Source organism: Polypterus senegalus, chromosome 2 (assembly GCF_016835505.1).
Source record: "Polypterus senegalus isolate Bchr_013 chromosome 2, ASM1683550v1, whole genome shotgun sequence".
NCBI classification, from domain to species: domain Eukaryota; kingdom Metazoa; phylum Chordata; class Cladistia; order Polypteriformes; family Polypteridae; genus Polypterus; species Polypterus senegalus.
In genome coordinates, this window is record NC_053155.1 from 134,462,975 (window position 1) to 134,478,258 (window position 15,284).

Consider the following 15,284-nt stretch of genomic DNA (forward strand, 5'->3'; position numbering starts at 1 on the left):
ATGGTAATTTGCCTCATTTTTTGTAATGAGAGTTTATGTACAGCAAATAAATTCAATAGACATCTGGTTTCAAACACAAGTTTAAAAATGAAAACAGTAGTAATCTTCTGTTGTCTTAAACAATACATTTTGAGAACATGTTATAGACAAATAAAAGAAATAACAATGAAGTAAGACTTCTTAAAGCAATCAGGTATGGTACAATAGTAGGTGTAGTAATTTTATATTGTTAAAAGTATGTAAATCTGACTGTTTCTAAGACTTGTAATAGGTGGTGTAAATACTATAGTGTTCTCAGAATTATCAGTAATATTCAATTTCCAATATGTTATAAATAAACATTTATGAGTTACCATTATAATTTCAACATTAAAATAAACTTTTTAACATATTATACATATATGCCCCTCTTACACTTGAACTGCTAGATGAAACCTTTTATAATATACTAGCTGTGTAAGCCTGTGCTGTAAAAAGCCCAGGATCCTAGAAACCATGGATTCTCTCTCCTCAGAAGTTTCGTTTTGCTGATGTGCTCGCCTTGCTTGTGTATTAGCAGCTAAGCGAGTTTCTCTTATCTCGGCAGTTTCATTTTGGCGACAGAGTCGATTTCTTTGAGCTTCATGCTGTAGCCTCGCACTTCTGGGCCAGACAGATAGACACACACACTTCCACATGTAGATATTTCTATATAAGAATAAAACTGATTATTTCCCTCTTTTCTACCTAAAACACTTCAATGTACAGAACAAAGACTTCTGTGATAAAGCTTTGGACTAGTGGCATACTCTACAACCAAAAATATGATATACTACTGTGCTAACAGCACAGAAATAGAAAACATAATGATTTCACCAACAGTAAATGAAAATCGAAAAATGCACATTTTGTCTCGCCTTTACTATTCTTAAATACTCCTCACCTACTCCTTGACCACCATTTTGCCATAAATAATATTGTGGTATTTCTTTGGGTTATTTTTGTCTTTACTGAAATATTTCTCTCCAGCCACCTTTTAGCTTTCCTAATACTTTTTTAACTGTTGCTCTCATATGCCCTATGGTTGGCAGTGGAGTTATTAGTCTTTTGCATGTTATAAAGCTGTTTTTATCTTTGTAACATCTTTTTAGTTCCTTAATTATCCACCAGGAAGTTCTCCTTAATGACAAATGACAAGACAGACTCAAGGAAAGCTTGTAGAATTTAGGCTTTAGGGAGTCAAAGAGAAAACCCTGATGAGAAACTGGGAAAGCAAGGGCGCCTTTGATTGGGAACCACAAAGAATATGGGAGGGGAAAGAATCATGACCAAATTGGGCAAAAGGAGAAAGCCAAGCAATAAAATTATAGGTCAAGTAAAAATTTTCCAGCACTCAGTTTCTTCTCTGACTAGAGTTGAATGCTTAACATTTAGCCTCCGACCACTCCACTCTACCCTAAGTCCAATATTCAATGGGTAAGGGAAGTGGCAGCAAAGAATGGTTTAAATTAAAACCAGGTACAATATAACGGCGAGACAAGACTGAAAAGTAATAAGGTATTATCAGCAGATGCATCATGTAGATAGCTTATAAATAATGATTTTTTAAAAATCTCTAGCAAAACATTTTAAGTTTAATCCTTAACAAATTCTGAAATCACTTTTTAATTATATTATTGTTTATTTAATTTAACTGGTGCCAATCTGAGTGAAAATAATAATTTGTACCATGCAAGATAACCATAATACAATAGAGCATTCTGAAACCCACAAAATTCTATTCAGGGTCATGAGCGGTAGAAGCCTATCCTGGCAGGACTGGGTACAAGGCAGGGACTAACCTTGGACTGGGCACAAGACCACTTTAGGGCCAACTCATATGCATGTACATACACTCATGGAATTAGTTTAGAGTTTGTAACTAACCTAACCTGTATTTCTTTGAGGAACCAATGTTAACAATTGGGCCCCTGAGCCACACCAAATAGTTTCACATAAAAAAATAAAATAAATATGTAAAATAATGGATCAATAGTATCTAATAAACTAATGAGAACACAAACAATAATTTGTACATTAAATAACATTAAACCATAAATATTGTCTATCATTATATTTAACTCACTGTGTATACATGTTGTAAGTGCTGGATTCTTATCCTGAAGTGAACCAAACTTTCGAATGCATTCTGCACAAAAAGGAATACTGAAATTATAAATTGTTACTGTTAAATCATATTATATACAGACTGAAAACTTTTAACAATCTTAAAACATATTCACTAGATTTTATAAATGTACAAATTTATTATTAAAAAATACAAAAACCATGTAGATCAAAGATGTTTAAGAGTTATCTATTACTGATTAAATGTTTAATTTATCTAATACATGACTCATCATAAAGATATGAACAGTCTCCAACAGAATCAATAATGAACACTTACGTAGGTTCAACATTAAATTTAAAGGAATATTGCATAGCTGTCATTTGTTAACATAATCATGTGATTTTCTTATACTGCAACCTTGCTAAATGTCTTTATTATATTATTATAATATATATTATATTTGTTTATATGTAATAAGTAATCCATGAGCTCCCTACCTTGGTACGCAGTATGGTGTTGTGGCTAAAGATCTAGTGACTAAACCATCAGGTTGCTAATTAAGCTTCTACATAGAACCCAATAGATGACAGTAAGAAAATCACTTAACCTGCCTGCAATTAAAAATGTAGAAAATGTTTACAAAATGCTGTACTATGTTTGTTGCATAATTATGCCTTGGGTGGCGTTCACTACTGAATGTAAGATAAAGGGTATAAATTTGTGTAAAATTGCTTAAAACATTCATATACATGCATTTCCAATATTTCTTCTCCATTGTCCATTGTTAAAATTAATTGTACAGAAAGCTATAAAATGCACAAAGATATGAGATCCTTTTAAAAGTTTTCCTTATATTTGTTTAAGTTAAGCAAAAATCAGAGATAAGTGATTTTACATAAAAACAGTAAATTCAAATTTCCTTTACATTCTTACTAACAATAATCCTCTGCAGCCAACCTGGGGGTCCAGCTTGGACCAGGAGAATGATTTTGTGTTACAGCTTTATGAAAATAAGTGATAAAGTTAAAAACAGTACATGGTGCACACCTCTAAAGGTTATCAAATTAAATGTTTTTTTTCATATAAACTATCATAACAGCATGGACTCTTGCATCATAAAGAGATAATATCACTGCTGAGTTAGCTGCTGTGTTCCATTATTCAAATGAGGAGCTTCAGTGCTAGTTGCAAAGGAGCCTCTTAAAAAGGGAAAGACTACCACAGTCACACTGTCACCATTCTGGTATAGCTATAAGGAAGCGGTCATTCCAAGAATAAAAAGTTATCTAAAAGAGCAATAAAATGAACAAAAATACATTGGTCAGCATTGGTTAGCACTGTAAATGTAATGTAATAAAAATACGGTTTGTTATATTTTATTGTGGTTTTGCATTTGAAGCTTACTAGTGTGGTTTGAATGCATTTTACTTAAATACAAGTATCATGTATGAATAAGGGATATAAAGTAGTTTTATCTGATGGATTGTTACGCATACCTATATAAAAAAAATATATTAACTGTATACACATTATATATTGATCAATATCAATTACCCTTAACCGTTTGGAGCATATTAATTTAACATTTAATTTACTAATGACAGCCAACAGCAAAAGGCAAAACACATAAGTAGTGAACCAACCATGAGTCTTGCTGGGGAATACTTAAAAAATGATAATTCTTACTTTAATACAATAGTATAACTATATTGCCTTTTCATCATGGTATACTACAACCAAATAATGCTAAATAGCCTATTAATAACTACATACATGGTATAAATCCAGCAACTCCTGACATTTCTGGGAGGCATTACAAAGTTAGATTTCAAACGTACATTTGTGTTTAGTTACTTACAGGATGTTTAAAAGGAAAAAATAAACATCAGGCAACACACTGACTGTAATTTTTCCATTAACTTACCTGTGTACCTTGGATAAAAATAATCCTGGAAAAAAAAAAAAACAGAAAAAATATCTTAGCCTTAAAACCACTCTTCACTGACAAGTTCTGTATTTGCATTAAAGTTAAGAAGAGAAACGGCAAATAGAAATCACTGTACATTGGCAATTCACAATTGTTCTGCACTTACTGAGTAAATACAGTAAATTCAATATTTAATGGAATCCCTACAGTAAATGAACAATAAACAGTATTGGTTGGCACATTTTTCAGTTTAATAACATAGTATCAACTATAGAACTATTGAAAGGTACAATACAATAAAGTTCCAATAAAATATATGTAAGTACACAGTTTCTAAATACCTTAATGAAAAAAAGCCATACGTGGAATGTTCCTCACTCCTGTAATTTATGTTTTTTTCATACTAGCTGACAAAACTAAGATTATATATAAGATTTTTGACTCCAGAAAATGTAATTAATTTCCCAACTCCTGTTTTTGTACTTATTAAATACTTTAGGATGGTATGTTCTTTAAAGAAGTATGTTTATGAAGGACTTGTATACTGTGCTTCATGTGAAGTGCTAAAAACACCGGTTTACAGAATCTGAAGCTACTACAGGTGGCTTAACACTTCCAGACCAACCGAAAACCGATTTATTGGTGATAGAAAAGTTTAATAAAACTGAAAACAAAGACATAAAGTATTGGACGTTTTTCTAGTTCAACATTTGTTTCAACAAGCTCTTATAAAATATTGGTATATTTATTCAATAATTTTCTTTATTATACTGTTAACTGGGCTGCACAGCTACAAATAAAAATGTGATTTATTATGGGGACAAAAAAAGTAAATGTGCATTTCAAATAGGGTTTCATTTAAAGATAAAAAGTGACAATCTGATCTGAGTAACCAAGGCATATTTATCTGAACCCCTGAATGGGACTATAAATAAATTTTACCACTCTTTATAAGTAAGGATTCCCAGTTCTAATCTTGGACAACGGCAAGTTTTGTTTCACCTAATTTCCTAATATTTTGCTCTTAGTAATGAAGCAAATAGTACTTATATTGTACATTTTACTTCTCCAAAAAAAATAAAATGAAACTGAAAGACAATGCAGTTACAGCATTTACTACAGGAGTGACATCAGTTACTATAACTTTAAGCAACCCAGCTAAAATGAAACCAAAAGTAACTGCTTTCTCTTCTCTTAGCCAGCTATTCAAAGAACAACTAATTGCAAATAAACATTTACACTTGTGTGGGTACTCTGTAAAGTAATTAATTACAAGAAATATATACAAGATATTGAGAAGTACTAATTAATAAATACACACCTATATTTTCCATAACTGCTTGCACTCATAACAACCACACAAGATTTGCCCACAGTCATGGACAACTTCTCGAATGATATGATACATTTTGTGTGCACTATCAGTAACAATCACATACACAAACCACTGGCCTCAAGATGAACTAAAAATCACAAATACCAGCACATTCATTTACAAAAGCACAACTTAAAATATTCTTTCTCAGATGCAGATGCTTCATAATTGTTCTCTGTCCATGGACCAAATTTTGCACTTAAATATTGGTCATCCTCTGTCTGACCACTTTGTTTTTTCCTTCTTCACATGGTGTGTACACTGCTAAAGTAGGATAACTTTACAGTTTTATTTTTTAAGGCAGGAAATGAAGTACGTGACTGTCTCAGAAAATATATTTATATATAAGATATCTGGGTGCCCTAACTAACACCCCTCCCTAAGATCAGAGCCCTTGCAGAAACTACTTCTAAAGTGTTTTTTGAGCCTAAAGGGTACATAACCCCCCATAGGCCACTACCCACAGTGGCATTTGTATATGCTCTTCACTTACCAGAGCACTTACTTCTTTTGCATTACGGACCTGTCCAGGTTAGTCTCCTGTTGCGTCTCTACTCTAAGCACCTCCTTGCCAAAATGGCATCCTTTCACAAAACATTATCCTTAGCAGAAACATTTTAAAGGAAAGACACCATTTAGATTTCCATAAATACAAATTCTGGTCAGGGCTGTCATAATTTGAAATATATTAAAACTTTTCATTATATTCAGCTTATTGTTCCTGTAAATGTTGGACATTATTTTCACATTAATTTCAATGAATCAGACAGGCATCTATCTAATGAACAACAGTAGAATTTTCCATTTCAAATAGCAGGTAAGGTGATTTTGGAAGTTAATGCCATTCTTCCTGTCAGTTGCAGCACTGGCTAAGGCAAGGAAGGGCATAATGGTGTTCCTTGGGATGACTTTAGCCATATTTCGCTCAGAAACAACCTGGTCTAGACAAAGCCAAACACTACTTCCTAAAACAAGTAGCTGTTATAGATTGTGTGATGTTTCTTGGAGGCCAAGTATTGGTACAGTCCTCATAAAGAATCGCAACGAACAAAAGTGGCTGTTCACAAACCACTGACCACCACAATATGAAAATTAAGTCCATTTAGTTTTTCAATAAATAAAACAAGTACTGCCTAATTTGTAAAAAAAAAAAAAACAGCTTGGCAAAATAAGTGTAACTAAAAGCTGCAAAAAGAGTAGTGATGAGCAAACACTATTGAGTTAATTTCGCCAAGAGTTCCCCAAAATCACAGAAATGTTTGCAATATATGTCAAACTTGGCAAACTGAATTAAAGTTAATGGGGAAAGACTAACTGAACTAGATTTGACTGTATTATAATGATGCAGTCGCCTTTAAAAGAAAACGTCTGCCAAGTATACTGGATCAATTATTATAGCCAAAAAGGTGACCTGAGCTGTGAAGCAGCAGTGCCAACAACTGCACCACTGTGCCTCCATGATATCAAAAAAGAAAGTACTCTTTCAGAGACATGCAGTCTTAGATTTGGTCAAAACAAAGAAGAAATGCCAAAATCTTAGTCAAAAGTCAGAAAAAACATGTAGGTCTTTTAAAAGGAAGAAAATTCAAAGTGGTGTGTCATGACTGAAGCCGCTATCTCTTTGTATTTTTTGAAGTCACACTGAAGGCTCTCCAAACTGTCTGTGTTGATGCTTTCCACTTTTTCTTCTTTAAAAAGATAGAAATGTGTTGTAAATGGTAACAAATCTTTCATTATTATTATCTTTTCATAGAGTTTCCTGTGTTTAGGGGTGGTAGGCTCCTATGAAGTTTATTTTTTATCTGCACGTGACTAATTATTATGTATGCATAGGACATGCATGACCTCCATCTCTTATGTTGACGTGGAACTTGAAGATCGACCTGCACATTCAGCTACAAGCACAGATAACTCATTCCACAGAGTCTGAAATGCAAATGATCCACATTATACACCTGGGAGGTGGTCCAATCAATGTTGGCTGTTACAAATCTACTGCAAATAACGTTCTGGCGAAATTCACTGATCAGCACTAAAAAAGAGATTAAAGAAAAACTCCACCCAAATGATCAATTCTTTTTGAATATGTTCACAAGGCTCTTCCAGAAGTAGCTTGTGCAACAATGCTGTGGCAAAAATACATGTGTTTGGAATGTTCTGAGCATGCAACTGAATACCTGACATGGGAATATAAGTAACAAGAGATTTTTTTATGCTTTCTGTTGTTCAACATTGGTTTCTGTTTAAGGCCACTGCATTGGGAACTTTCTTGGCCATCACTGCTAACATCATAAAATAAAAGATTTTGGATGGAGTATTCTTTTAGCTGTCTCTACAATTGATTATCTGCTAAAACCAGGTCACTCTTTTTGAATGCCTCCAAAAACCTTCCAGTGAATCTTGTGGGCCTTTTGCTGTATTTTTTAATCATAAAATGAATATTAGAAATAATATATTACATCCCCCCTATACTGATCCTCTTAAACCCCGGTACTCAGTTTTAAACAAGTTTAATTCTTTTACCAGGACAGATCTATGATTCATATAAAATAGTTTCTCAACTGAGACCCTCCACCTGCGTCCATGACCCAATACCAAGAAGTTTTTTAAAAGAAGTATCCAGCATGCTAATTGATAGTGTCCTTGACATATTAAATTCATCATTAGATACGGGGGTCTTCCCAGACTGTCTTAAGTCTGCTATAGTTAAATCCCTGCTCAAGAAAAATAATCTTGACCTACAGTATTTCTAACCTGCCTTTCTTAAGTAAAATCCTAGAAAAGGCAGTCATTATGCAGCTAAATGCTCACTTGTATAAACATTCTGTTCTTGACAAGTTTCAGTCAGGCTTTAGAACAAATTACAGTACAGAAACTGCGCTAGTTAAAGTAGTAAATGACTTGCAGGTAAATGCAGACAGTGGCCACGTATCTGTTCTTATCCTTTTACCATTTGATACCATTGATTACAATATTCTTAGAAATCTCCTTAGTCAGTGAGTGGGCCTCTCTGACAATGTCTTAAATTGATCTGAGTCTTACTTGGCAGGTAGAAAATTCTTTGTTAGTTGTGGTAATTATACTTCAAAGACACATGATATTCTATATGTTGTTGCACAAGGATCTATCCTGGGTCAACTGCTCTTTTCTATCTACATGCTTCCATTAGGTCATTTTATCTCATGGCATAACACGACTTAAAACAGCTATGCTGATGACACACAACTGTATTTATCAATAGCACCAGAGGACTCCGACTCTCTTGGCTCACTGACCAAATGTCTTACTTGTGTTTCTGAGTGGATGAATAGTAATTTTCTCAAACTAAATAAGGAGAAAACAGAAATCTTAGTGATTTGATTAAAATGGGAATGAGGATATTAGAAATAAACTTGATCCATTAGACTTAAAAGACAAGACAGAGGTAAAGAATTTAGGAGTAATTATTGACTCTGACCTACATTTTAAATCACAATCAGATTACTAGGACAGCACTTTTTCACTTAAGAAATACAGCAAAAGCTAGATCCCTTATAACTTTACAAGATGCTGAAAAACTAGTTCACGCTTTTGTTTTCAGTCGGCTAGATTACTGTAACGCACTCCTCTCAGGACTACCCAAAAAGACATCAATTGATTGCAACTAGTGCAGAATGTAGCTGCTAGAATCTTAACTAGGAAAAGAAAATCTGAGCACATCTCTCTGGTTTTGATGTCACTACATTGGTTTAATATGCCATTTAGAATTGACTTTAAATACTGCTTATTGGTTTACAAAGCCTTAAATAATCTTACTCCATCCTATATTTCAGAATGCCTTTCACCTTGCACCCCAAATCAGAGATTTCCAAACCTCGTACAGGGGACCCGCTGTGGCTGCAGGATTTTGTTCCAACCAGCTTCTGTTTATAAATAGACTCTTGGGCTAATTAAGTTAACTGTTATTTCCCAAATTCTGAGTTTTGGGAATAGTATAGAAATTAGAAAACTAAGTTTGGTAAAAAAATATATATATATATTAAAATGTACTAAGGAGTTATATGGGAAAAATGTATTTTTCTTTCTTTTTAAATGTTCATCTTGATTTTCATTCTACTTTTCCAGGTGTTCTAATTGTTTAATTAACTCATTATTTACTAATTAGTGGGGCTTGACACTAAAATAGTTGCAGCCTTTCATGATTCAGTGTTGTTTGCCTGGGTGTCTGCTCTGCTAGGTTTGAATTGTCATTATTAAGACACACTGAAGTGTGCAAACTGCACAGAGAAAGGGTAAAATATAATGAAAGAGATTAAAATCTATAGCAAAAACATGAATATTTCTGCATGTCTTATAAATGTAAAAATCATGCTGCGGTGCTTTTCTGAATGTAGAATAAGAGAGAGAGTGAGAAAAAACAGCTAATTAAATCTGATCAGTGTTATCAGTTGTTGTTACTGATTATGAATCTGTTTGGGAACCCCTGCCCTCAAATCATAACCTTGGATCTTCAAATGAGTGCTTGCTTATAATTTCAACAGCTAAACTTAAAAGAAGTGGTGAGGCTGCCTTTTGCTGTTATGCACCTAAAATCTGGAATAGCTTAACAATAGAAATTTGCCAGGCTAATACAGTGGAGCACTTTAAAAAACTGCTAAAAACCCATTATTTTAACATGGCTTTCTAATAGCTTAATTTTAGTTTAACCCTGATATTCTGTATATGCATTTAATTATCTTTTTTTTTTTGTGGATCCGAAATCCGTACTAACCACCTACTTTCTCTGCTGTTCTTTTTCCGGTTTTCTGTGGTGGAGATCTGCGCTACCACCACCCAATCAAAGCACCATGCTGTCCCTAAATTGATGGATTGAAGGCAAGAAGTCCACATAACCATCATCATCTAATTCTTCCACGTGAAGCCTGCAAATCATGAGGACTGATTGAGATCATTTATGTCAGGTTGAATGCCTAGAGGGGACTGGGTGGTCTTGTGGCCTTGGAACCCCTGCAGATTTTGTTTTTTTTTTTCTCCAGCTATTTGGAGTTTTTTTTTTCTGTCCTCCCTGGCCATCGGATCTTACTTTTATTTTATGTTAATTAGTATTGCCTAATTTCATTTTTATATTGTTTTTCTTTTTTTCTTTCTTCATCCTGTAAAGCAGGCATGTCAAACACGCGGCCCGCATGACAGATCCTAGTTAGCACTGAACTTGTACAAAATGATTACTATCATTTGAGTTTGAATCATTCTACATCTTCGGCGTTACTTATTGACTTTTCTTACTTCTACCATCTGACAAAAGCTTGTTTTCCCATGGCATTACGGTACCGGAAACGTTATCTGCTAGCATAGCCACGAGCCTTGACCAAAGTTAATGAGTCGCAACATCACAACTGAAGTGCTAGGCTGCAGCACCGGGCAGTAGGGGCGGCCTTAGGCATGTGCAAACTGTACACCTGCACAGGGCTGCCAAATCCCAGGGGCCACCACGGCAATATATATTGAATATGAAACAGAAAGAGAAAATAACGACACAGCTGACGGCAATGTGGCCGAAAAACATTGTGTTTCTTGTTAATTAGTACGCTGTATTTACTAATGTCGCTAGAGTCGGAGCAGTAAGCTATATGTAGTATTATAACGTTCTGCCGTAATGAGAATATCATGGGCCGCCACTTGGTTTTCAAGGTATGGACACGCACATATAGAAGCGTGTCGTGAGGCGGCTATGCAGTGTCCGCAACAGACTTGGCCATCCGCCGTGCATAAGATATCATATTGACATTGGCGGGCGAAGGGGCCACCAATTCTTTTTCTGCCCAGGGCCGCCACGAGACTAGAGCCACCCCTGCTAGGTTACACTACTGGCTGGGCTGCTGAGACTGGCCACTGGGCAGAACTGACCAGCACGAGTAGTAATAGCTCACATATTTTCATGTTTTTTTGCTCTAGTTTTATGTAATTTTGTGCTAGTATTGTAACGAACAGTTAGTGCAGACTGCAGCTGAAGATCTGAAGTGGACGCAAGAAGTTGGTGAGTTGTTTATTAACATATTTTTGAGATTTTGAGTTTGTATAATTAGTGTAGGTCAGGTGGCTTTTTGCATATCTGCTTATTTTACAATATAAAGTAAACTTAGTAAAGTAAAATTTGATTTTTGGAGGATTTGTTTTCCAACTTCAATTACCGAGCAATGAATTCAGTGAGCGTTTTCGTGATTTCAGTTCACAAGAACAGGACTTTGCACTGTTCTCTTACAACGTTGAGGATGCGCCTGAGAATATCCAAATGGAATTGATTGAACTGCAGTCAGATTCTATTCTGAAGGCAAAATACAACAAAGTTGGTGTGCCAGGCTTTTATGCTTACCTGCCACTCTTGTATGTGCAGATCCGTAAGTTGGCATGGAGAGTACTGTCTATGTTCTGAAGCACTTACCTTTGTGAGCAATTGTTTTCATTAATGAAAGCCACCAAAACCCCACATCTCTCAGGACTTACTGCCGAGCACCTTTCATCCCTCATAAAAGTTGCACAAGATTTCAAGCCTGATATTGACGAACTGGTTACTAACAAGAGATGCCAAGTGTCGGGACAAAAGAAATAGATCTCACACTGTAAGAATCCTATATAAGCAATGAATATAATATAATGAATATAAAATAATAAGGATCTAGCTAAGAGGCTAAGACTCTAATTGTAGGCTGTTGTACAGAAAGTGTATGGAAATAAATTGCTTTTCTTTAAACTTTAAACTTTAAGTGTTACATTTTTTAAAGTTTTCATTATTGGAAACAAAGCTACAGTAACTTTGTATAATAATATAATAGTATTTGTTACAGTGCGGCCCGCTGACGAACGTATGGCAGTCGAAGCGGCCCACCAATAGTAGTGAGTTTGACATGCCGGCTGTAAAGCACTTTGAGCTACATCATTTGTATGAAAACGTGGTATATAAATAAATGTTGTTGTTGTAATGACTAATCATTATGGCAAATAACAAATAAGGGCACATAACAGTTTTTTTTTCCAACTTACTAACAGTCAAAGTTTCTTTGTAATTTTTACAAAGAAAAGATGATGAAACAGCAAACCAAAAAAAGTCTTCTGCCATGACTAAGCTCTATGACATTCTTATAACTCACTTTTTTAAATTAAGCCTTTGACTCCAGTCTACCAGTATCAATGCACTGTCCCTGCCTTTCATGCAACAATGAAAAAGCATACTCAAAAATACAATCCTATACTGTCCAGTGCTTACTACATTTCTACCTCAATTCCATCCACCTTTTCAGTCTCACTGTTATAGAATGTTTTATCCACTACGAGCACTTTAGCCATAAAAATGGACCTAATGTTGCCAGAAAATTCCTTAAGTGCCACAGATAATACATATATTTTGGCAAATAATAAGTCAGCAACTGCCCAATGTGGCAATCTATTTGCAGTTAAGCAAAATGATTAATGGTCTGTTTTGAACAGCTGTCTTCTTTGATTGGTTCACATAGAGAACACTGCTCAGTGGTGTTCAGTAGATTATACTGTCTTGACCATCATTACAAATTTTACCATTTAAAAGCTTATTCTTTTTTAAAAACTAGATCTATCCCTCTACAGAATGTAAGAGAAGTAATTTAAGTTGATGTTTTGGTTCCAAGGATATTTCTTAAAAAGATATGCACGCTGACAAATGGATATGGAGGTGAAACAGGTTTGCACTTCTAAGAAAATTTCAACTACAGTGTTTTAAATCCTGAATATTACATGAACCAATGTAAATCTCATTATAATAGCAGAAAAATAACCCTAAAAGAAAATGGCCACTATGCGATAGGCTTAAAAAATTAACACTTTAAAGGAACAATGGTCCATCTTGTGCATACTGAATGAATGTAGTCTCTACGGCACAGTGGTACAGGATTTATTTAAATGTACAATACTGAAAAACAAAAAGGCAGTTATGGCAAAAGATCAAGTAAGAATTTGAATTTTCACCTTTATACCATTTGAACAATTTAGAATGAAAGAACACTTGAGCTTGTTTTGTGTGTATATGACAATCATACTATTCCCTTAATTATTAGGAGCAACAGAGCTGCACTTTTGTTAACCCTTTTCATCTTAACTTTGCCCACATGCCTAAAGGTCATTGTTTTGAAGATATGTGTACAATTATGACCTGATAATTATATTTTTATGTGACACTATTGTTTTTACTGATATATATATATTGCTATTGACTATGAAAATATGAAACATTTTGTGAAATAAGTCTATTGTGCAGTGTTATTGTACCATGCACTGTATTGTCATTGCATTCATCTTCACCAGCAGGATGTAACAAATACTTTCCATTGTACTGTAATGTATAATGACAATAAATTAAACTGAACAATTGCATTATAGTGGAGATTCTAGCATTGTTATAGTTCTTCTTAAAATAAAATCTACACTCTATTCCTTAACTGTATGTATGCTACCTGTAGCTTTTCCAGAGAAGATACCAGCAAAGAGAAATGTTACTATCAAATAATTTTAAATAAAATGGTACCCTATAAGGTAACTTAAATGTTAGACATTTCCAAAATATCTTCGTTAATTTTACTTTTTGTAAAAATTGATTGATTTGTATGGAATGATTGCAATAAAATTAATAAAATTTAAAAAAAAAATCTTCGTTATTAGTACATGTATTTCCGTAAGCTAAACATATTGCTGTTTTTCTTCCCTAATTTGATCAAATGGCTAATCTTGTAATATGATGTTATTTATTTTGTGAGGTGCTAGGTTACAAAATCTAAATATTAAAAATAATGACTGATTTGTCAGTATGCTTTAATGGACTCTGCTATCATCACACAGCAGTTCTGTCATTTCTGGACAGTGAGATTTGTACCCAACAGTTCAAAATCCAGCAAAGAATGATAGCCAAACTCATCTAGTTTAGATGATTCTTAATAAGGTTATTCGAGGTCCTGGTGAGCTATTATCTAACACTTTTATAGATTATCCAAAATGACAGTTGTTTAACATTTGAAAAAATTAATGGTATTCATTTTCATTTATATGAACTCTAATCAACTACGTAGCAGTACATGAAGGAAAACAACAGCATTTTACTACAAACAGAGGCTACAAATAGACATGTTACCAATATAACCAACAAATGATATTCAACTGGGGTAAATGGTTACAAAGCAAACTGATGCTCCTAATTATTAGTAATAAGTGCTTTACAGATGTGCTACTCAAATCATGGTCTGCACTTGACGATTATTATCGGCACATTTATGCAGGTCTTTCAGTTTGTTTAAATTATTACTGCTGACTGCTGCACAACATGCAGCGCTAATGTGCAGCAGACAGCAACGATGACTAATAGAGATGGGAAGCTTGTGTTATTTCCAGCTGGGGTGATGTTTGTGTGGAGCTTATACGATTTGTCCATTATTAATTGAGTGGTCTACATGAACTTGAATTTCCTCCCACAGCCCAAAGACAAACTGTGAGGAAAGTTGGTGACACTAAACAAACAGGCTATGTGTTGTGTTGTGTCCTACGATGACTGTTACCCACCCAGACTGCATCTTACCTTTTGTCTGCTGCTGCCAGGTGAGGCTTCAGCTACCCAAGACATTTTATTAGCATAAGTGGGTTGCAAAAAAATGAACAGATGCTGCACAGCATCACAAGCAGAGTTATGTCAAAGTGCACACATAGTACCCTCCTTAAGCCCACTAATGTTTACAATTGGCTGCTATCCAAATGTAGTAAAATGCTTTAAAAGATTACTTGGCTAGCCATGATTTGACATTGACGCCTTGCAGCCTCACAAATGCTATCACACCATTAATGATTCATCACGAAAAAACAAGGTACGTCTTGCCACAATCTTAGAAAATGATTTTCAA

The 15,284-nt window shown here is 34.5% G+C and overlaps 1 protein-coding gene across 1 annotated transcript in view; it reads right to left on the reverse strand.

Annotated features, from left to right (window-relative positions):
- gas6 (growth arrest-specific 6) overlaps window positions 1-15,284 on the reverse strand; it is a 104,144-nt gene that overhangs the window by 87,974 nt on the left and 886 nt on the right. The window contains exons 3-4 of the mRNA XM_039744664.1: window positions 4,014-4,038; window positions 2,105-2,167 (exon numbers count right to left, since the gene is read on the reverse strand). Of these exons, the coding sequence (XP_039600598.1) occupies window positions 2,105-2,167; window positions 4,014-4,038 (88 nt within the window). The remainder of the gene's footprint in view (window positions 1-2,104; window positions 2,168-4,013; window positions 4,039-15,284) is intronic.